Genomic DNA, 24,555 nt, shown 5'->3' on the forward strand with positions numbered 1-24,555 from the left:
CAGTTTTGGATCCTACTTAAATAGAGCCACGTGTTTTGATACAACATCTCTCTGCTAAAATCATTCAGTACACTGACCTTCTAGGAAGATGATGCTCACTTATACTGATGGTCCTTGGCGCCCTGGCACACCCCCGAGGTCTAGGGACCTGGGTTGGAGAAGCAAGGACCTTGGGCCAGTCCCTGTACCAGGAATGTGGAGCTCAAGACATCTCCTAGGGCAGGGACCCAGCTCCTCTCCCTATCCCCATGATGCTTCGAGCAGGGCAGAGCCTGGGCGGGGGCGGGGGGTGCTTGGTTTGCGATCAGAGTTTGTTTTTTTTTTTTTTAAAGATTTTATTTATTTCTTTATCAGAGAGAGAGAGAGCACAAGCAGGGGGAGTGGCAGGCAGAGGGAGAAGCGGGCTCCTGACTCGGGGCTCAATCCCAGCGATCATGACCTGAGCCGCAGGCAGACGCTTAACCGACTGAGCCCCCCAGGCGTCCCTCGATCAGAGGTTCTTAATGAGGGCTTTGCAGTAGCTCCAGAAGGCTTCCCTTTAAGAGCGATACAAGGTAAGACATGAAGATCTCTGACTGTGGAGCCACACAGCCCTTCGTTCAAAGCCCAGGGTTGCTGCCTATTGGACCCCTGCTCTTGAGCACTTTTAGCATTATAAAGAAAATATTTGGGTTTGCCAGCTGGAAGAAAAGGCAACTCAGCCGAAGAAGGAGCAGCGGAGGGAGGTTCTGAAGTCTGAAGCTGTGTGGAGCATGGGCGACAAGCCAGGACATCCCCGTCAGGACACCTGGGTTCCCCTTGCTGTTCACTGTCAGCCTGAAGAGTTCAGACAAGGAGCAGTCCCTTCGTGCCTCTGTTTCCTCCTTGTCTAAAACAAAAGAAAGCTGTATGGGATGGTTCCCAAGGTCCTCCCAGCTCTGATGCTTTCTTCTCAATATCTCTGTTTCATTAGACATAGTTCTCTGCTTTCTTTTCTTTATGATGCCCGACCATCTTCATCGTTTCTAAAATAGCTGTGTGTACCATCCTTATCTTATAAAAACAACAGCTATCTCTTATTAGTGCTGCTCTCAGACCTCAAAATGTTCTCTCCTAAATATATGAAGAATCAACAGCCCTTGTTCCCAGGGATGTTTTACTGGCTCAGGAGGTTATGTAACTAGACTTGTTACAATCCCAGAAAGCAAAACCGAAACCAATTGACACAGGAGAAGCCAAATTTTCTTACCTGACCTAGAATGTTTCTCCAGCCAAGAATCCAAGACGATGCTCATATCCCTGAGGGTTAATTCCTTGTTTCCTTTTGCTCTAATTCTCTGTTTCCTTTTTCTCAATAAATGCCCATTTAATTAGGCACTCCTCCACCCCAGCCCCGCTGTCCATAATGAGCACTCATGTAATCTTAGTTAATAAAGTGAGGATTTATTCAATTTTCAGTTCTAGTAAATAGTCAGCCATTATCTCTGCAATGGGCCCCAAGCCCTGGTTAAAAAAAAAAAATGACATGGTCTCTGTGACCACTCGGAGGGAGAATGTTACGCTATATTCTTTCATTACAAAAGTGAGTCTCTCCACTACTTGGCAGCAATTTCAAGGCCTGAAGCTGACTTTAGCTTCCTTACCACATGGAGGTCCCATAGACGCCTTAGCCTGGCATGAGGATCTTAAAAATTAAAGAAAGGAGAAACAAAAAGCAGAGAAGCAGACACAGAGAGTAAAACAGGTGACTTCCCTCTCTGTGGCATTAGGGACACATCCGTTCTGAAGGAAGCCCAGGGCCCAGATGCAGCGTGAAACATTCCCCCCGCTTGTTTGAAGGGGCTGGGACGGGCAGTGAAACTGGATTCACAGAATTAGGGCTCCAGGGGGAACAAGAGGATCTTCGTTTGGGATTTTTATTTCCAAATGAAGAACAGAGCAGCAGGAAATGGAGGCCTACTCAAGCCCTCCCTCCCTTAGGCAGTTAAAACCCTGGAGGAAGATGGGTCAAGAAATAGTGCCAATGTCTTGGGCTGATTTTGTGACTCATTCTTAGGACTGATTTAGACCTTAGAGGAGAAGAGCTTTCTAAGGCTGGGCCTGCAGAGGGTGACGGGACAGCTCCACAGTCAACCCGGGCCCTCGTGGTCCATCTCTGGTCTCCACGCCCAGCGTCTGCTCCTTGCTCCTACCTGTCCCCACTGGTCTCCGCCAGCCTGTTGTTCATGATCGCGAAGGCCCCCACCCCGTCTGAGAACTCATTGTCTTGGGACAGCACGCTGGCCTGGGGCGGGCAGCCGTTGGCCGTCTCCGACAGCTGCTTCTGGAGGATGGCCAGCGAGACCTTGTTGGCGGCCAAGAAGTCCTTCATGGAGATCATCTCCCCCGAGAGCCGCCGCCCATCCGTGTCGCTGTCCATCACCCTGTCCGTGTCTATGGAGATGTTACACTGGTTCTGGACATTGCCCGGCATGATCACGTTCCTCCGTGACCGCAGGAGTCTCCTTTGGCATTGTCGGCAGCACCCCCCCTCCATTTTCCTCAGGATCCAGTTCACGGACTGTTTGATGAGGATGGAGATGACATTGAACAAGGAGTAGATGCAGCAGACGCCCATGAGGATGAACATGAAGTTGGCGAAGCGGTAGAGACCTTGGCTCTCATACTGGGCGTTCTGGCTGCTGACAAGGTCCCCGAAGCCAATGGTGCTGAAAGCCACAAAGCAGAAGTAGAGCGAGTCGAAGTAGCTCCACCCTTCGATGGAGGTGTACATGGCCGAGGCACAGCAGGAGATGAGCAAGGAGGCCACGCAGAGGATCAGCATCACGTAGTACACGGAGGGCTTCCAGCCGGCCAAGCTATCCACCTCGCACCTGCCCGGGTTCTTCAGGCTCTCCTGGGGCAGGGCCCCCTGTCTCTGGAGCTGCCGCTGGTGGCACGACTTCATGATATAGGCGATGACGGTGATCAGGCGCTCCAGGAAGAGGTTGAAGAACAAGATGGTGCTTGCACACCCAATGAGGCCATAAAAGATCAGAAAGATTTTTCCTCCTACTGTCGCTGGAGTTGTCATCCCAAACCCTGCAGGAGACAAAAATCAGAGGAGAGAAGAGTGAGGGAATGCAGTCAGGGTCTTTGTTGTGATGGCTGGCGAAGGACCCGAAGAAACAGTTTCATAAAAGCGCTCAGTCCTAGCCTTTCTAGGAACTAGGGGGAGAACTCTCACTTCCTTTTGAAGACATGAGTGTTGTTCAGAGCTGCATTGCTGAAAGCTTGTATGGTGCCCTTGTGCAAATCAGAAAAAAGGCACGTCTTCCTCCAGGTGGATACGGGCAGCAAAAAAAAAAAAGAAACAAAAAACGGCTGGGTGATGAGAACGTGAACTGGATTTCAGGCCTCCCTTCCAGACTTGACTAGATGTCCTGTACAGTACACAACCGGAACAACCATACTCAGCAGACACTGTGCAGACAGACAAAGGTTCATACAGAGAAAAGGCTTACACAGACTCATCAGAATTCATTTATTGTATAAATACTTATTCAGTGCCATTCCAGGAAGTGGAATCACCTGTTTGATGAGGATGGAGATGACATTGAACAAGGAGTAGATGCAGCAGACGCCCATGTTGCATCTACTCCTTGTTCAATGTCATCTCCACCTAGTGAGGTGATTACTACATTGTGTAGGGGTTGTGCTGGAGGAAGGACAGTGTCCTGTGGGGACGGCCAAGAGGGGAACCCATCTCAGACGTGAGGTTCTGGGAAGACTAAGCAGGGATACTTGAAAGCTACAGAGGAGTTAGGCAGGCAAGGAGAGGTATGTGTGTGCGTGTGCGTGTGTGTGTGTGGTGGTGATAGTAGTGTTCTAGGCAGAGAAACAGCCAATGCCAGCATCTGTAGAAATGAGAAATTTGTTCAAGATGTTCTCATCTTTTAAACAAAATTCTTCAAACATATACCTTCTATTTGGGGAGTGAAAACTGAGGTGTTGATTTTTGTAGTTTGATCAAATAGAAAACGTCTCTCTTGACTTTACCTCTTACTGTTCACAATTTCTACCTTCTTGACATTTCTACCCATGCACACAGACATGTTGCTAAGAATACCAACTCCAGGACAATAGGCATCACTAAGAACACCAAGAAAAAGAAAGGAGCAGTGATTCACTCAGTATTTCTCACTGAGGGGTGCCCGGGGTCATCCCACCCCGAGTGACATGGGATCCTTCCAAGCAAATGATTCAGTAACCCTGAGAAATCTGATCTGTTTGAGGGGATGGGCATCGAAGTCTCTGAATACAAATACCATTCAAAAAATAAGTACTGAGCCTGCCTCCCTGGGTTCAGCTTTTCATTTGAATCAATTCTTCTTGTCTCCATTTTTTCTTATTATCAAGTTCAGGTTCCTAACTTGGGCCCCATCACTGGGATCTTGAGGGCTCCCCCTTATCCTCTTTCCTGATGACATCCTGCTCATCCCCAAGCCAAAACATTTCTTTGTTGCCATAGCTGCGCATGGCTGCCTCCAGCACAGGCTGGGAAGTGGTCAGATCAGAACTTGCCATGTGTGGGCTTCTGGGGTGATGGCCTCCTGCTCTCCTCGGGCAGAGAGCCAAGGGGCCACCCTTCCCAAACACCTAGCTATGCATACTATGTTACCATCTGGTTTTCCATTTCCATTTGATTTTTCTTCTGCAGCACACAAGGGTCTACACGAGTGTAGGCTGTTAACAGCCTATAACCAGGAGACTGGAGGAAGATGGGTGAATCTAGCTTTTTAGCTGGATGGGACAGGATGATGTGGGAAGGAAGGGGCGAGGGGCTGGAGATACTGTCATTGGGAGTTAGAGTTATGGACCCTAATGGTAGAGAGAAAAAGAGACCCTCATCTCTTCCCTGGGAATTCCCTCAGCAACTCTTGGCACTGCAGGTTTCATTTATTAAATATCTTCGTTATGTAAAGAAATACTTTGTCTTGGGGCACCTGGGGGCTCAGTCAGTTGAGCATCCGACTCTTGGTTTCAGCTCAGGTTGTGATCTCAGGGTCGTGAGATCGAGCCCTGTGTTGGGCTTCATCCTCAGTGTGGAGTCTGCTTGAAATTCTCTCTCTCCCTCTACCTCTGCTCCCACCCCACCCCACCCCCGCCGCTCTCAAATAAATAAATAAATAAATAAATAAATAAATAAATAAATCTTAAAAAAAGAGAAATACTTTGTCTTTGCTATGGTTTCTCTTGTTAGTATCTTTCATTTTAATCCCCAAGCTCAAGTTGAAACGAGGTGGTTGTAAGAGTGGAGAATTTAGAAAAAACTTACTGAGTTTAATGACTGAGCTGAGAGCAATGTCTTTCTCTCCCTGGGCCAAAGAATGCTGAGGAGTAACCAAGGTGTTGAGTAGATGTTGGGGTACCTCCTCTGGCTCAGTGAATGCCCAGAAGCAGTAAAATTTGCAAATCTTTCTGCACTAAGAAATGAACAATGAAAGATGGAGCCCCTGCCCCAAAGCTGTAGGACCAGATGGGTCTTAGGGCTCTCTTCATTGGAGACAGAACCGAGGCAACAAGCAGAAAAAAAAGAAACATTTATCCAGGACCTTTTATTGGCCCAACAATATTCCAGAAACTGGATAAAGGCATTGAAAATGGGGAAAGCCCAGAAATAACAAGGGAGGGGGAGGGGGATGGGGAGGTTCTTGCCAACAATCCGAGGAGAACTTTCTCATGTAGCACAGGATTTAAATGGGCAAATTTTTGCTTCTCCAAAGTCTTCCTTTCTGATCCCAGAGGTGACTTAATCATTTTAGTCTTGGAGAATAGGGCCGTTAGGAATAGCTCTCAGCTGAAGTTGACAACAATAATTTATTAAGCACCTGTGAAGTTTAAGGGCCTTCACTAAGCGTTTGGGCCACACAATGATTAGCCGGACAAGGTCCTTGACCTCAAGGAACCCCGTTTCCAGGCTGGGACAAATAAACTGCTATCTACAAAACAAGGCATAGAGAGTCAAAGGCCAAAATAAAGGCGCAATGGAGTTATCCGGCTTCAGGGGGCCCGAATGCCGCCTCACTTGAAATGAGTGACGTATAGATGCGTGACCAAAGCCAGCTGACAAGCTCGGTCAACGGACCTTTCCAATGAATGACACATCTAGTTGATGTGGGGACATGTCCCAGGCATTTAAAATTTCTAGATTCCATCTTATTTGGTTTTAAAACATTCAATTTGATTAAAAGAACAGAGAAGCCACGAGTTTCAATTACCTACTGTATTGGATTGGGCACCGCCATTTTTTCAATCAGCAAAAATGACAGCAAATGGCATACGTGGTAGTGAGGGGAAGCACTGGGAGGCAGCCTCCTACGGTCTGCAGGGAGAGGTGTTCCACAGCTTCTACTACTCAAAGCTTAAAAGTGTGGAAGCTTGGGGTGCCTGTGTGGCTCAGTCGTTAAGCGCCTGCCTTCAGCTCAGGTCATGATTCCAGGGTCCTGGGATCGAGCCCCACATCGGGCTCCCTGCTCAGCGGGAAGCCTGCTTCTCCCTCTCCCACTCCCCCTGCTTGTGTTCCCTCTCTAGCTGTCTCTCTCTGTGTCAAATAAATAAATAAAATCTTAAAAAAAAAAAAAAAGTGTGGAAGCTCATAATATGGGCTTTTTCATAGAAAGCCTCCCCTTTTTTGAGCCCCATAACACTGGACATTAGGGATGCCTGGGATTGGGAATAAGAAGCCTTGGGGTCCCTCTTGGTGGAGGAAAAGAACACAAGCGTCACCAAAGATCTGCCCTCTGCTAGGTATCACTGGCTCCTCGCACTCTTGCTGGGGAGCTGGGTGTTTAGTATTAGTCCACTAGTCCCATTTGACAGATGAGAAAAAGAAGACTACAGAAGCTAAGTAACTTGCCTAGAAGTGTAAAGCCAGAATTAGAACCTCGATTTGTCTCCCAGGCCTGTGCTCTTTCCGCCTGACTGTGCGGAGTGTCAGCCATGGTCAGGTGTATGCATCAAGAGGAGAAGCCAGGGAGGGAAATTAACCAAGCGTCTGTAGTTCCATGCTTCACATAGACACCCAAACCACAGTGGCTGCCAAATCTGGTACCCAAATCAGGGGATTCGCTTGCATCAGAGCCTGAAACCCTACAATTTTCATTTACTAAAACACATGTTTCTGAATGTATGTGTGCCTCTCCCAACAAGTGATGTAATTAAGTCGGTTTTAAAAATGGGCTACACCCCATGCATTTCGGTCTCCGTGTATTTCATAGGCACACAAATGAAACTGATTGTCACAGGTGGTGCTTTTCAGTATACAATTTATTCCCTGCGCTTCAAGCCTGAGGTCATCTGATTCGGGTCCAGCCCCTGAGTCTGGGAGCACATGGGCTAGCTGACTGAGGACCAAGGGTTCATGCGTGTGGTTTGGAGTCCCAGGACTCCAAGGAAGCTTGCCCAGCAGTCTGCTTCATTCTGGCTCCCTTGAACCATTTCAGATCTGTTTCAATGTGACCCCTAGGGCAGCTCCTGGGACCAAACTAGGCTCCCTGGTGCCCTTGGGGCCAGGAATGAAGAGGCCAGAGACTGCCAGGGTCCTAGTCAACCCCAATAGAGCTTTTCTTTTAGACTATGAAGAGAGGAGAGCAGACCTGCAGTCTTCCAGCATTTTATGTATATTCTGTTGACCACCATTCTTTAAAAAAAAATTAATCAAGTTAAAACATTGAAAAGCTTTGCATGATGATATTTTCAAACATACACAAAGGTAGAGCGACTACTATAATAAACCCTCATTTCCTACTTTCAGCAATTGTCAACATTTTGCCAATCCTGGTTCTCCTATCCCACCCCACCACCTTTATTTGCTGGAGCATTTTAAAGTAAATCCCAGACATCATGCCATTTCATCCATTAAGAAGGATGCACTGGGGCACCTGCGTCTGACTCTTGATCTCAGCTCGGGTCTTGATCTCATGGTTGTGAGTTCAAGTCCCATGCTGGGGCTTGAAAAATAAATTTAAAAAATAAGGATGCGTCTGTAACTGACAAGAACTTTATTTTCCCAACATAACCACATTATCACACCTAATAAAACGAACACTAATTTCTTTAAACCAAATAATGCCTTGGCCATATTCAAATTTCTCAAAAATATCTTTTTACAGATCTGTATGAATCAGAACACTGGCAAGGTCCAAGCAATATCTTTTAAGTCTCCTTTATTCATTGAGAGCCTTCCCTCCCATTTTTTATGCCATTGATTTGTTGGGTAAATGTGTCCTGTAGACTTCAATCACAATTCTTTCTAGAAACATTTTTTTAAAAGATTTTATTTCTTTATTTGAGAGAGAGAGTGAGCACAAGCGGGTGGAGGGGCAGAGGGAGAGGGAGAAGCAGACTCCCCACTGAGCAGGGAGCCCAACGTGGGGCTCGATCCCAGGACCCCAGGATCATGACCGGACTGAGCAACCCAGGTGCCCCTAGAAACATTTTTTTAAAAATGTCTATTATAAGAGTGTGTTCAGATGAAGCAGAAGATCTCAAACACTCTATGGGGACATATAAATTGGCATAAACTGTCTAGAAAGCAATTTGGAAATGTCTCAGGCATCTTAAAAATACTTGTATCTTTTTCTCTCTCTCTCTTTTTTTTAGGAATATGTCCCCAAAAAGATCAGAAATGTGACTCATTATGTACACTGATGTTCACCATGTCTTTGCTTTTAATAATGAAAATCCTCAGCAACCTAAATGTCAGATAATAGGGAAATGACTAAATAGTCATTAAATTGAAGCCATTAAAATTACATATTCAAAGAGTTTTTAATGACTAGAGAAAATGTAAAGTGGAAAAATGCAGAGCCAAAGTGTGTCTGCAGAATGACTCAAGCCTAGTGCATGGGGTATCCTCGTTAAATATTTGTTGGATGAAGGAATAAACTTTCTAAAATGAATTTGTACAGATATATGTATATATATAGTAGCAGTGAAAATTTTGCTTTTGGTTGCCAGTCATAGCAAATCATAAATAGAGGTGGCTTAAACATGAAGGGGATATATTATCTCTTAGAACATGGAATTTGGAGGTAGGGTAGCCCCAGGGATTAATTGGGTGGCTAGTTGGGTGGCTTTCCAAAGGATCTACGAATCAAAACCATTTCACCTTTCTGGCTCTGGCCCTGTCAACAGGTTGGGCATTAACTCCTCACACACGAATGTCCGGAGCCAGAAAATGTTATGTTCCTGCCTTGTGTGTATCTTTCTAAGAACAGAGAATCCTTCCCAGAAACCCCCTGGCAAAATTCCCATTATACATCATTAATTATTACAAGCCCCTTTCTCAAACCAATTATCTAAAAGAGGAATGGATTTCCTCTTAGACTGGCCAGGGTTTACTGGAGTTCCTTGGGAAAGAGACGGACCCCAGGACTGACAAGGTCTGCCACAAACATATACAGAGAAAAACAACATAAAGGGAAAGAAACAAAATTTTTAATCAGGTTATTTCTAGATGGTGATAATTTGGGTGATTTAATTTTTTGTAATGCTTTATATTTTTCATTACTTTATTTTTCTTTTTTTTCTTTCTTTCATTACTTTTAAACTGAGAAAAATGCGTTAAAATATTCTGGAAGCTTTCCTCAAATGGCAGACAAACACCTGCCCAAAACAATCATCCCTCTTGATTCATTCTTCTCAATACACTGAGAATCAGTTTGACTTGCATAAACTTTTCATCTTTTTGATTCAGAAATTTTAAGCCTCTTTGTGTGAGATGAAACTACACAGGGGTTTGTGGGTGTTTTTAAACAAGACCTTCCAGTTTTAATTGGGATGGAAAGAGGGCAAAAACAGACCTCATGGTGGGGCACCTGGGTGGCTCAGTCAGTTAAGCCTCCGACTCTTGGTTTCAGCTCAGATCTTGATCTCAGGATCCCTGCTCAGCGGGGAGTCTGCTTCTCTGCCTCACTCCCTTCCCCTCCCCCCACTCACCCGTGCTCTCTCACTGTCTCTAAAATAAATGAGTAAATCTTAAAAAAAACCCCCAAAAACATAAAAGAGACTCCATGGACTATTCTTATGGGGAATGTGGGGGAAGGAAATAGGGCTCCAATGATGGAAGACTTGAGGGTCAGTCTTTATGTGGATTATGGAACCACAACTGTTAGAGCCTAGAGGAACTTCACAGCTTTCTAGTCCAAGCTTTCTATGTTATAGGTGGGGAAACTGAGGCACTGAAAAGCCAGGTAATCTCGAGGGGTGGAGGCTCCCCATCCAGATTGCCCTCCTTGACTCTTATTGTCTGTGGTAAATTGTTTTTCAAAGATGATTTTGAGCAAACTGCTCCCATCCCCGTAAGAGGTGAAGCCTATTTCCCTTCCCCTTGAATCTTGGATGACCTTGAGACTTGCTCTGACCAATCATATGGGGCGGAAGTCATGCTGCACTAGTTCTAGGCTTAGACAGTAAGGAGCCTAGCAGTTTTATCTTTCTCTGGACCCCTGAGTCACTGTATAAAAAGTGTGACCATTTAGCTGCAGAGAGAGTCCCAGCCCTCCCCAGCATTCCAGCCTCCTCAGATATTGGGTAAATCCATCTTGGGCATTCCAGCCCCGGTCAAGCCTGAGGTATACCAGGGGGTACCTCGTGGAGCCAGAGAGCCACTAGTTGAGCCCAGCAGACCAACAGAATTGTGAGAAATGCCCATGATTGTTGTCTAAGCCATTAATTTGGGGGCAGTTTGCTACATAGTGTTGAATAAGGAAACATCTTCTCTCTGGGGCTTGCAATTTTTTCAACAGGCATCTTCTCCCCACCATTTCTGGGCTGCTCCAGCTCATCCCTTCATGCTTCGTTGATAATTGGGTATAAGGGATTTTAAAGAATGTCAAGAGGAGGTCTGCAAGGCGTTTGGAATTGAATGGAAATTCCACTTGTAAATCAAGCAAGTTGTTGAGCCTGTGTGATATTAAGGAACAGACACCAGCTGAGGGCACAGGGAGGGTGGGATGAAGAGGGCATTCTACTGTTGATACATATTTGGGTCATTTCCAGCTTGGAGCTATTATGAATAGCGTTTCTACAAACACTCTGGTGCATGTCCTTTGGTGAACAAATATACACATTTCTCTTGGCTACCCACACTTAGATGTGGAAGTGAGGACTCACATGACATTATATGTTCAGCAAAGTGGATGCCCTGATTTACCCCACCCTCATCAAGGTTTGAGAGCCCCAGCTTCTTCATATTCTTGCCAATATTCATTTTAACCTTCTGGTGGGTACATAGTGGTCTTTTTTTTTTTTTAAGATTTTATTTATTTATTTGACAGATAGAGCACAAGTAGGCAGAGCGGCAGGCAGAGGTAGAAGGAGAAGCAGACTCCCCGTTGAGCTGGGAGCCCGACATGGGACTCAATCCCAGGACCCTGGGATCATGACCTGAGCTGAAGGCAGACACTTAGCTGACTGAGCCACCCAGGCGCCCCATAGTGGTCTTAATGAGCATTTCCTTGATGCCTATTAAGTTGAGCATCTTTTCATATGTTTTGTGGTCAGGTGGGCATCCTCTTTAGCACACCTATTCAATTACTTTACCCATTTCCTTTTTTGTTGTTGAATTCTAGGTGACACAGAAACAGTGAAGCGCTAGGCCTTGGGTGGGTTCCCAATTTGCTCAGTGAATTTACTGCCCATCTAAGCAAGGGCATTGGTTCACACAACCTGTTGGCCAACCTTATCTTGCACAGCACTCATTTCTCCAATGGAGAATTATTTCTAACATTTCTTATGCTAGCCAATATTTCCTACAGTGTAGATTTTGATAACAATATTTATAATGCTTAAGAGTGACCTCTTGAAAGTAGATTGCAGAGTAAACACTGTCATTGAAGGCTAACTGCCTCTAGGGTATAAGCTGAAGTTAATTTACACAAAAGTGCACTTCCCTGTTTACTTATTTTTTTTAATTATAATTTTTTTATTCTGTTATGTTAGTCACCATACAGTACATCATTAGTTTTTGGTGTAGTGTTCCATGATTCATTGCATATAGTGCTCCATGCTATATATGCCCTCCTTAATACCCATCACCATGCTCACCTCACACTTGAGTAACCCCCATACACTGGTAAATCGAAGGCAAAGGTACAAGCTAATCACTCAAAATCCTTTTTTCAAGACCTACAACTTTTAAAAGTCACTGCCCTCCTATCCCAAACACCGTTAGTTGGGTTCTGCAAGACAGAATTCTGCCAACAAACAGAAATTTCGTTTTGGCTTGATGGGATTTCACACTGCACCATGTTTGTGTTTACCATAATCTCCCTTATACAAACTAAAAAAAAAAAAAAAAAAAAGGCAGTCCCTACTAATGATTAAAATCAGGCTAAGAATGTCTCTCCTTGGGCCTGGTTCTTTCTTCACAAACCACCACTGGAAAACTCTCAAGAACAACTGGTGGGATGTAAAACTAGCTTTGTCTGGCCTGTCTGGGTTTTCCTCTGTAGTCCAGCAAAATGCCCTGTGGCTCCCGAGTGCCTAATAAATCAGGTCTCACAGTACAGCTTCAGTGCTCGACTGGGGGCATGGCAGGCCCTTGAGTTCCAGCCAGGCATGGGCATCCAAGCCCCGAACCCTCCCTCACCCATCTGGAAATGAGCTGGCGGGGTAGGTAGTAAGATCAGGTAAGTGAACAGACACTTACTGGATGGTCAGATGGGTAAAACCTTGTCTTAGCAACTTAGCTAAAATGGGGAGAAGATTGGACCCTGTCACTTTAGAGAAAGAAAGTACTGCATGCTAGGAATTAAAAACAAAAAACAAAAAACGAACCAACAACAACACTTCAGAGAGTGCCAGAGTGGTGATGGGGGGGGGCGGTTCCTTAATAGAAACTTGGGGTAACGAGAAACTGGGACAAATCAGTCCCTTAGGATGCGTGTATAGGAAGTGTGGAGGGAGAGGTGTGCATGCTGCGGGAAGAGGTGGGGTGGCCATCTGTACTTCACAGGCTGTGAAAACGTGGATGAAGCTTTATGAGTCTTCTCAAGAAAATGCTTGGAGGTGCCTGGGTGGCTCAGTTGGTTAGGCGATTGCCTTCGGCTCAGGTCATGATCCTGGAGTCCCGGGATCGAGTCCCGCGTCGGGCTCCCTGCTCGGCAGGGAGTCTGCTTCTCCTTCTGACCTTCCCCCCTCTCATGTGCTCTCTCTCTCACTCTCTCAAATAAATGAATAAATAAAATCTTAAAAAAAAAAAAAAGAAAAAGAAAATGCTTGAAGACAAGGGTTTATGAGGCTCAAGTGTTCACCATCAAAATTTACTTCCTCTTGGGTCGTTTCTAGATGTTGAGGAGAAAACTGTTGGAGGCAAGTGTTGATGTGACAGTCCAATCAGGCAATATACTTATTAGGTTGCACGCACTGTGCCAAGAGCGTAGGCAGGGTGGGGTGGGGGTGGGTGATTACAAGATAGTTTCTGCCCTCCAGGAGCATCAACCATGGTCCAGGAGATAAAGTACTACAACAATACACAAGAAAGAAACCTGCACTAGGTTGTTTATCAAGTCAAGTAAACTCTTTTTCTTTCTTTTTTTAAAGATTTATTTACTTGAGAGAGAGTGCACAAGAGTGCGAGTGGGGAAAGGGGCAGAGGGAGAGGGAGAGAGAGCATCTCAAACAGACTCCACGCTGAGCTTGGAGTCTGAGGCGGGGCTCGATCCCAAGACCCTGAGACCAGGGCTGCAGCCGAAATCAAGAGTTGGATGCCTAACGGACTGAACCACCCAGGCACCCGAAGTAAACTCCTTTTCTTTCTTGCCTTTTTTTTTTTTTTAAGATTTTATTTATTTATTTGAGAGAAAAGAGAGGGACAGGCAGAGGAAGAGGGAGAAGCAGACTCCCTCCTGAGAAGGGAGCCTAACATGGGCTGGATCCCAGGACCCTGAGATCATGATCCCAGCTGAAGGCAGATGCCCAACCAACTGAGCCACCCAGGCGCCCCGTAAACTCCTTTTCTGAGTCGCCTGCAAACAACATAAGAGAGAGATGGAAAACTTCTGCCAAGCTTCAGGGAAAATGGACAGTCTGATCACACCTTTATTTACAGTGTGAGAATTAACTGAGAGGTGAGTGAATAAGGTAGAAGCAAACCATGGTCACTTAGGACAAAAGTCTTGAACTTCAGTACACATGAATATTCCCGAAGGAGCTTGTTAAAAACTACAGATTTTCAGGCCTCACCCTCAGAGATTCTGATTCAGGAGCTTGAATAGAACCAGAAAACTGGCATTTTAAATTAGTTCCCATAGTGATTCTGGTACAAGGACCACAGGGAGCACTCAGGGAGATACCACTAGCTGGAGTCAGGGCACAGGGGTGGGAGGATCAGACAGAAAGGTCATGTCTGCTTGGGTAAGATTCTAAAGTAGGTTCCCACCAAAACCAGTGAAGGGTGTGATACTTCCGGGATCCTAGAGGCAAAGGCAACCTTAATTTCTTTGGTGTATCAATATATGATGCAGAAAACATTCAGATGGTACATTATATCTGAACGAGCTATCTTCAGAAGTTCTGGAATAACTGTGGGGCCAGGACAGCAGCAGACATGAGACAGCTGCTCCCCTTCCTTTGCATTGGTAGGACTTCCAAAGTAGTCAAGGACTTCCTACTGCCTCCATTACCTACGGCAACAAAGACAATGAAGAGAAGGAAGTGGTACTTCCTTCCCAGCCAATCCATTTTCTGGGATGGAACCAGGTGGGTGCTGTTCTTGGTTTATTTTTGTAAAATGAGGTTTGTTGATTGTTTGGGTTGTGGGGGAGGAGGGAGATGCAGGAGCACAACTGAGGGCTGAGGTGGGCACTGGTTCTAAATCAGCATTCTGCGTCGGCATTTGCTCAGCACCTGCTGCCATGGTAGCCCCCCCTTGGTAAAGAAATAGACCCAGATTCCGTGTTCTAGGCAGCGCTTCTTGACCGTAGTACCTGAATCATTGGTTCCAGAACTACCCAAGGAGCTTGTTAGATATGGATCCTTGAGCCTTCCCTACTGGATCAGCATCTCTGGGGCTGGGCCCAGTTCCAGGCCTGGATATTAATGATTACCCTAGAGCTGGAGAATCACAGTTTCTAGAGTTTTCCATTCAAGACAGGAGTGCTCAGTGATGTAATAGACCAAAGGAGGGTTGGCAATAACTTCCTACTTTTAGGAATTTGATAACTGCACTCATTATTTACAGTTATGTAGTTCATACCTTCACCATCTGGTGGTGAGAAAAGCAATGGAAATACTGATTTGGGGAATTTCCTCCTTTGTTCTGTGATCTACGGGTTCATGAGTTCTCTGGGTCCTTAAGCACAAGGCCATTTGACTGTTTATTCCAGCTCCTGGAGCTGGCAGATCAGTGACAAGAGGATGAAGATGATGTTGGTGGTTTAGATGGATGGAGCACTCATTCTGAGCCAGACGCTATGCTTAGTGCTTTACACGAACTCACTTCTTCAATCCTCATACCAGCCTTGCAAAGTGGGAATATCATGTCCCCCCTCTTGTACCTGAGAACCTGAAGCACATAGAGATGACAAAACTTGCTCGGAGTCACGGAGCTAGCTAGTTAGGGGCCTGGGCTCTCGTCCAGACTCTTAATAACCTAAGCTATTGTGATGGGCACAACTTATTCGGTTGTCCCTTTGGTAGAACGAGGATAAGGTGGCCCAGATGAACTCTAGGGACGGTCGGATTCCAGTATTCTGTGACTCGGGTGTGCAGGGCATGAATCCCATCAGCCCAGGACTCTGGGGAGAGCTCACCTTGTGTATCCGAGGCTCTCCTTCTACGGGCCAGGCAGATGACACGATAGGCCACATGAGAAACATTTCTATCTGTAACATTTCTCAATTGCGAAGATGTAACAGGCTGATTCAAAGCATCTCGCAAAGCAGCCCGATGGCTGAAGGGAAATGGCATTTTCACTGTATGCGGTGCTATTTTTCTGTGATGGTTACTGCTGTGGACGCAGAAGTTCAGAGTTCTTACAGTCCCGGATATCTTTGGAATTTGCTATTTTTCAGGTCATCATTCCTCTCTCATTTTTTAACAGTAAAGCATCCTTGACAAAAGATGGTATCATAGGTAGTAAAGATTAAACTATTTTTCAGGTAATTTCTGAAGTGGGGGAAGTTTCTAGACTCCTGAGCAATAAGTCACTTACAGGTCAAAAATGAATTACTGCTCTCCTGCCCATAAAAGCTGAAAACCGGGCTGTGAGACATAAGGATTCTTTAAATCATTTGCATTATTACGAGTCACAGTAATTTCCGTGCTCAGAAGGTGACAGAAATTAGCCTCCCAGGAATCAGAAGAACGTCAGCGCCTGCAGAGGAATTTGACGAATTTTGCTTCCTTGGGAGAGAACACTGAGTCATGGGGGGGCTTTAGCTCAGGGTTTGATGCTTTCTCCAGCCCTTTCCTCCTCACCAGCACAGAGCTAGTATGATGGAATCGATGCTGTCATTAGTTCTGACTTTGCCCGCATTTGAAAGGGGGGGAATCATTTGATTTACTTCTCTTGGGGAGGCGTCCCCGTTCCAGTGGTTCTTAACTTGTACAGTAGGAAACTGCTCCTTCAAAGCAAGCACCTGTAGTTAGATTCTCTCTCGAACAAAACTGCCCTGCCCCAGGGGCGCCTGGGTGGCTCAATCGTTAAGCGTCTGCCTTCGGCTCAGGTCATGATCCCAGGGTCCTGGGATCGAACCCCGCATCGGGCTCCCTGCTCAGTGGGAGGCCTGCTTCTCCCTCTCCCACTCCCCCTGCTGTGTTCCCTCTCTCGCTGTGTCTCTCTCTGTCAAATAAATAAATAAAATCTTCAAAAAAACAAAACAAAACAAAAAAAACTGCCCTGCCCCAGACTCTGAAGAAATGGTTCAGTTAAGTAGAATGTCCCTACAAGGCAGGGCTTTTCTTCAACACGAATGAGAAGGTCTGGCTCCGGGACCTGTTGAAGAGTTGCAAAAAAAAATCTTCATTTTGGTGGGCATCTGGGTGAAGCACAAGTCAATCGGAGCGCCTTTTCGAATTTCTTGCTGCAGATGAGAGGGATGTCAGGCTCCTGTGGACGAGGGGCAGATGGTATTCACAATGGACAAAGCTCCCCTCTTCTGCTTGACCCGGGAGGCTCCCAGGCCGCCTTCCCAACACCCTCTCTCTCCCCGCCAGCAGCTTTATAGCTCCCTGGTGGGATCCTGGTGTTTCCAGAAATCCAGTTTGAAAGCCAAAGACCTCGAGAATCTTGGTGGCTCTCTCATCTGTTATGGTTTTACTAGGATGTATGAAGCAACAACAATGAAGCATGGCCTGGGCATAAGAAATCATACATGACTTAAGAAATAAATGTGTCTTTGTAATACCATAACATACTCTCCCCAGTCTATAATTCTTCATGAAATTATAAACTCATGAAATTTCCTATGTGTTATGGACTGACTGTTCAGGAACTCGCCAATTCATACGTTGAAACCCTATTCCCCAGGGCAATGTATTAGGAGGTGGGGCTTTGGGGAGGTAAACGGATTAGAAGTCAGCAGTCTGCAAACCGGAAGGGGGCTCCAGAGCCCGGCCTGATCTCAGACTTCCCACCTCCAAAACTGTGCAAAATAAACTTCTACTGATTATTAGTCACCCAGCCTATGGTACTCGTTACAGCAGCCTAGGACAGTATGTTACTATTGTACCATTATGCACTTTGCATTACCTAGAATCTCCTAGAAACATCTGGCAAACATCCTCATATTTGCTCTGAACATCAGCTCTAGCCTTAGGGAACCAAAGCTCCCTACAGAAAATGAAGTTTTTCTTTCCTTTTCTTCCTTCTTTCATTCTCTTCTGGCCTCCTTCTTCCCTTCCCTTCTTCCATCTCTTTAAAACTCTTTGGAGACATATGACTCACACCTCATTCTTTTTAGAGGCACCTTCTTGGCTGTATCTAAATGAATCACTGCTCTGTAACAAACTATTTTTTGAGGGGGCTCTATTGAGGCCTTTTCTTAAAAACATTTAGTTTTGATATTATTAGTTCCAAAAAGCAGTGATAACTTCCTTTTGCCCAAAGCTGGTAGAGAATGCATTTCAGAAAGCATTGCGGTGCTTGCGGCACAAATAGAATTGGTATAATAATTTAACCGCCAGAGGAAATGTTTGAAAATGGTATTTTAGCTAGTCATGGGGAGAGAGAGGGCTGATTCATTAGGATTTATTTTTCCATCGAGGGAACACACACCAAAGACAGACACCACCCATGAACTCAGGCTGTCAGCCCAAACACGAGGGTCTTCTTAGTAAGTTAAGAAATGGAAGTGTGAAGAGTCAGACAGCAAGTCTGAGATGCCCAGTGTAAACCAGAATTCGGGTTCACCCCGAATCTGCTGGGCTTCTTGTCAACCGCACTGTTAATGCCGAGCGGTAGCAGAGCTGGTGGCAAAAACATAAGGCTGGAAAAGGACCACGTCATCGTTGTCCACGGGGGAATGGCAAGAGGAACGAGCAGGGCACATTCAGACAGAAGGCACTGAAGAGAACAGTTTAAAGCCTGAACTTTATCTCAGTGACTCTCCTATCTGGGTGTACGCTCAGTTGAGGCTTTTGGGAGGTAATGCCAAAGGATTTTCTTCTGATGACATCATTTCTAGTTTAGGCAAAACAGGCTCTACAAGAAACATTGACCTAATTTGTCCCTTTGCCCCTTAAAATGGTTTTTTTTTTTTTCTTCCCTCCACCTTTCCTCTTCTCTACAACAAGTATCTGAAGGGTTCCTTCTCCTTGACAGGTTGTCTGTGTTCTTCATCTCTGCTTCTTGAACAAACATTTACTGATAGTATTGATCATGCGCCAGACACTCAGCTACTTGTTATCTGTAAATAAGACATCAGCTCCCAGTTTCCTGCAACTATGTTTCTTCCAGAAGTTATGCTTTCTTTCTTCACCATCTTCTGTTTTGTTGCCATTTTTTCACATGCTTATTGGCCTTTTATATTTCTTCGTTTGTAAATTCCTATTCACGCTTAGTCTGTTTTCCTGTTAGGATATTTGTTCTTTTTCCTATTGATTCCTAAGAGCTCTTCAAATATTTTTAGAAAATTAACTTGCCACCCTTTATATATGTTGAAATATTTTTCCCAATGTATGTCTGTCTTTTATTTTTATATAAATGTTTTGTCCCTTTGCCGAAGTTTAATTTTTATGTAGGAAAAGCCCTCAGTTTCCATTTTCTTTTGTGGCTTTTGTCTTTGGGAGTCATGGATGGAAAAGTCCTCCAGGAACATACCAGTATTCACTTATGGTTCTAATTTTTAAAAGCAATTTAATAATTAATTCCAAGTTAACTTAATTAACTCCAAGTGCCAGTATCTATCTAAAATTTTTAAAATAGTTTTTCTCAGCAGCATTTTTAATGAAAATTTTTATTGAGATAATTGCAGATTTATAAGCAATTGTAAGAAATAATACAGAGATAGTCTGCTTATACTTTCTCCAGGTTTTCCCCAAGGCTAATGTTTTGCAAAACTACAGTGTAATATCACGAGCAGGACACTGATATTGATTCAATCCACTGATCTTTCCCCTCCCCCCATTCACGTGTGTGTGTGTGTGTGTGTGTGTGTTCTTTTTTTTTAAGATTTATTTATTTATTTGTTGGGGTGGTGGGGAGAGCGAGAGCACAAGCAGGGGGAGTGGGAGAGGGAGAAGCAAGTTCCCCGCTGAGCAGGGAGCCCGATTCAGGACTCGATCCCAGGACCCTGGGATCATGACCTGAGCCGAAAGCAGACGGTTAACCGACTGAGCCACCCAGGCATCCCATGTGTGTTCAATTCTATAAAATTTTGTCCTGTGTGTAGGCTGTTCAGCACCATTTTTAAATAGTCTATTCTTTCTGTACTCTTGATATGCCACTTTTACCCGAGACAAATTTTTTTTATTAATTTTATTTTATTATGTTAGTCACCATCATTAGTTGTTTTTTTTTTTTTTAAGATTTTATTTATTTATTTGACAGAGAGAGACACAGCGAGAGAGGGAACACAAGCAGGGGGAGTGGGAGAGGGAGAAGCAGGCTTCCCGCGGAGCAGAGAGCCCGATGCGGGGCTCGATCCCAGGACCCTGGGATCATGACCTGAGCCGAAGGCAGATGCTTAACGACCGAGCCACCCAGGTGCCCCACCATCATTAGTTTTTGATGTAGTGTTCCATGATTCATTGTTTGCGTATAACACCCAGTGCTCCATGCAATACGTGCCCTCCTTAATACCCATCACCAGGCTAACCCGTCCCTCCACCCCCTCCCCTCTAGAACCTTCAGTTTGTTTCTCAGAGTCCATAGTCTCTCATGGTTCGCCGAGACAAATTTCTTACATTTGGTTCTGGATTCTGTATTATGTCCCATCAATCTGTCTGTCCATGCTGGGACTGATACCAAAAATCTCAACAGTTCTCTTTGAATATCCGTGATGACTCCTCTGTCTTTCTTCTCCCCTCTCATCTTCCTGCTCCTTTCTCCTTTTTCTTTTCAAAACTGCCCCGCTTATTTTTATGCTCCAATTTTCCTGATGAGCTTTAGAGTCATTTGGTTAAGTTCCAGAAAAGATTTTTGGATTCTGATTGGAGTCGCCTTATATTTAGAGACTCATTTGTGGAGAAATGACATCCTTACCAAATTGAGTTTTTTTTTCACCAGGAACACAGTGTATCTCTCTCTGTTTATAGAAATCTTTTTAAAAAATGAGCCTTAGTAGAATTTTGTCCTTGCTTCATATGAATCCTGTCCAAATCTTGTCACACTGATTCCTGCTTCATAGCTCTCTGACCATGCTATGAATGAGCCTTTCCCTCTACCACATATATTTTTTTTTCCCCCAAAGATTTTATTTATTTATTTGAGAGCATGCACAAGCCGGGGGAGGGGCAGAGAGAGAGGGAGGAGCAGACTCGCCACTGAGCAGGGAGCCCGATATGGGACTCTGTGGAACTCGGTGGAACTCGATCCCAGGATCCTGGGATCATGACCTGAGCTGAAGGCAGATGCTTAACCAACTGAGCCACCCAGATGCCCTGGTTGTGTGTTTTCTTAGTGATTTTTAAATTATGATAAAACATATATAACATAAAATTTGCCATCTTAACCATTTTAAAGCATATAAATCGGTAGTATTAAATCCACTTGCAGTGTTGGACAACCGTCCCCACGACCTATTCCCAGGACTTTGGCATCATCCCAAAGAGAAACTCTTACCCACGGAGCAGTAAGTCCCTGGTCTCCCTTCCTCCCAAGCCCCTGGCCACCTCTATTCCACTTTCTGCCTCTGTGACTGTGGCATCGGACGGTATTTGTCCCTTTGTGTCTGGCTTCTTGCGCTTAGCATCACGTTCTCAAGGTTCATCCGCGTGGTACCGTGTGCCAGCACCTCGTTCCTTTCTATGCCTGCATCATAGTCCGCGTGTATGTTTAAGCCACATGTCATTCATCCATTCATCATCAGCAGACATTTGGGGTGTTTCTTTTAGCTATGGTGAGTGATGCTACACACATTGGTGTACGAGTATCTGTTTGAGTCTTTGCTTTCAATTCTTTTGGATATATACCCAAAAAGAAAACATATTTCACTTCTTACTATTAGTGGTATACAACAAGAGGAAGGTATTACCTTTTTTTTTTTTTTAGAGAGAGAGCGGGGGGAGGGGGAGGGGCAGAGGGGGAGAGAGAGAGAGAGAGAGAATCCCAAGCAGGTTTCATGCCCAGCATGGGGCCCTATGCGGGGCTCGATTTCACGACCCCGAGATCATGACCTGAGCTGAAATCAAAAGTCAGACACTTAACCCACTGAGCCACCCAGGCGCCCCTTACATTTCTAATTAGAAAAAAAATATTACTATCCCCCTCCCCAATAAAAACCCCCAAACAAAACCAAAATATTTGTACTCATCCTTCAAGGCCCTGGCCAAAGGCCTTTCCTCCTTCTGTCAGGCCCTGACTTCCCTGACCTCACGGTGACAATTATTGATGAACTCTTGTCCATTCCTAGACCATGAGCTCAGCATACCCCAGATAGCCAAAACTTTAAAATTTAATTGTTAAAAAAAAAACAACAACACAACAATTCTCTGTTTGTGCTTTTGAATGTTCTGGATGAGTTTCTTTGCAAAGGCAAAAGGGACTGGTCAGAGGAGATGCAATAGAGAGATTCTGCCAACCTTGCCCAAATGCTTCAGGGCTCAAGAGGCAGAAGAATCTATGTGAAGTGGCAGGTTGTCCCATCAATGTCTAGGTATTTGTCCTAGACCTGGCAGCTGACTTAGAACATACTGTATGTCTCTTCTGCTTTCCTCACAGATAATTTCTCTTTCTAAGGTGGGTGTTCTTGTTGTACCCTGGCCTGAAGGCCTGGGTTGGGTTCCTTATCAGCAGTTCTTGTATCCTGTTAGATGTTAAGCTCCTTAAAAGCAATCTTGTCCTGTAATTCCCTATACACGCATGTGCGCACACACGATAGCTAAGAGGACCAAGTCAGGAATCAGACTGTCTGGGTCAGATCTGAGCCCCAGCACCTTCCCAAGGACACTCAGCAAAAAAGGGCTGCAGGGAGGATGTGAGCCCAAGCAGGTTTTGATCATTGCCTTGACCTGGACCAAATTACTGACCCTATATTCTCAAGTGTCCTCATTTGTGAAACAGGATAATAGCAGTACTTTCCTCATAGGATTTTTGTGAGGATTGAATGATCTAACATGGGGAGGTGCTAGAACAATGCCTTAGAGTTGAGGAGCTAATCCTTGAAAAGGGGCAGCTGTCACATGTCTGTGTGGCCTGGAGCACTGTGCCTTACGCACGGGGTTGGCTAAGTAACACTTTCTGTGAACTTGCGCTTTCATTGTGCATCTTGGGAAAATTCCTTACATTATCACAATGGCCTGATCGCATGGAACACACCACACCCTGCCCTCCTGCCCTCACCATGACACCTGGAATGGCATTTCCCTTTGTATTTGACAAGGGCCAGCCCCTAACGACAGACAGCAGGCAGTGACCCCATGTGTCCACTGACTGGCTGTGCATATGGCCCTGGAAGCAGCAGGTGCCTGGAAGGAGAGGAGGGCCAGGCACGGAGTCCTCGGGCTCCATTTCTGATCCCTAATCTGAGCAGAGAGGCCCTGGCTCTGCTGGCTGAGGGGTCCGGGAGCTCCCACATATGCACTCCTCCAGCGAGGGGCCCACCGACTCCCACAGGCCCAGCTGGAACAGCTCCAATGTCAAGTGCTCAGAGAGGCCTGTCCCAATCTGTGGTTATCTTGCATATTGGGCTGTTTCCACGTCACCCCCAATAGAACATAAGCTTCCTGAGGGCAAGGACCTTGTCTGTTACGTTCACTGCTCTATCCTCAGCACCTAGCCCAGAGCAGGCATGCAGTAGATGTTTGCTGAATACTTGGAAAGAAAGAAGGTAGGAAGGCAGGCAGGCAGGAAAATCACCTCCTTCCTCTTCCACGCCGCCTACTCACTTACTCCTGCCTCAAACACTGCCTCTGAGAAGTCTTCCCTGATTCTCCAACCCCCCAGAGAAGTACTACCACGGCACAGGGCTCTGGTCTATATTCTTACAGAGCGAACAGCCTGAATTTCTCCATGTACCCAGCCTTTCCTTACCCACAGTCTTATTTTTCTTTTCTCTAGTTGCTGAGAGCCATGAAAATAAGACTGCCAACTATTCAAAAGCGGAACTGTGCCCATGTTGGAGTTATATCCTTGCCCCACTGGCCCCCAGCGGCCAGCCCAGCTCTGGCCACATTTACAGGTCAAGGCGTGGGTCAAGCCTTGAATGCTTCCTTTTAAGAACCTGGTCTTAGGGGCGCCTGGGTGGCTCAGTCGTTAAGCGTCTGCCTTCGGCTCAGGTCATGATCCCAGGGTCCTGGGATCGAGCCCCACATCGAGCCCCACAATCGAGCCCCACATCGAGCCCCACAATCGAGCCCCACATCGAGCCCCACATCGGGCTCCCTGCTCTGTGGGAAGCCTGCTTCTCCCTCTCCCACTCCCCCTGCTTGTGTTCCCTCTCTCGCTGTCTCTCTCTCTGTCAAATAAATAAATAAAATCTTTAAAAAAGAAAAAAAAGAACCTGGTCTTAGCCTGCTTTCCTCCGCGCGCCACCCCCCACCATCAGTGACAGATAATAAACAAATAATCTTTGTTCTTCCATTTCTTTCCCTGATAAACACCAGCTGAGAAGGCATGTTGGCGGGGGCAGATGGAACACTTTCAACCCTGGTATCTTAGCACAGCCCCTCAAGGGAGGCCCCTGGTGCTCCAGGCCACCTTCTCTCTGGGCCACTTACAGGTCTGCTCTGTCTGTGGCCGGTTACCTCCCTCCTGCCCTGCGGTCATCCTGAAGGCTTGTGCATCTCAGACCAGGGCATGGGACCAATCCTCACTAGAGGCTCTCCCGGGAAGGGGGTTAGTTTATCACTATTCCCATCTGATCCCTAGCAAAAATAAATGACATTTTTCTTGGTTACAGTAAAACTGGATCCTAAGACAGGGTAAGTCTA

General features: G+C 45.6%; 1 protein-coding gene across 1 annotated transcript in view; it reads right to left on the reverse strand.

Moving 5' to 3' along the window:
• Positions 1-1,850: 1,850 nt before the first annotated feature.
• The window catches only part of KCNK13 (potassium two pore domain channel subfamily K member 13), a 100,713-nt gene continuing 78,008 nt past the window's right edge, over positions 1,851-24,555 (reverse strand). Inside the window, exon 2 of the mRNA XM_034992994.1 lies at positions 1,851-3,060. Coding sequence (XP_034848885.1) covers positions 2,168-3,060 — 893 coding nt within the window. The 3' untranslated portion in view covers positions 1,851-2,167. The remainder of the gene's footprint in view (positions 3,061-24,555) is intronic.

Source organism: Mirounga leonina, unplaced genomic scaffold (assembly GCF_011800145.1).
Source record: "Mirounga leonina isolate KUSES-001 unplaced genomic scaffold, KU_Mleo_1.0 Mir_82, whole genome shotgun sequence".
NCBI classification, from domain to species: Eukaryota; Metazoa; Chordata; class Mammalia; order Carnivora; family Phocidae; genus Mirounga; species Mirounga leonina.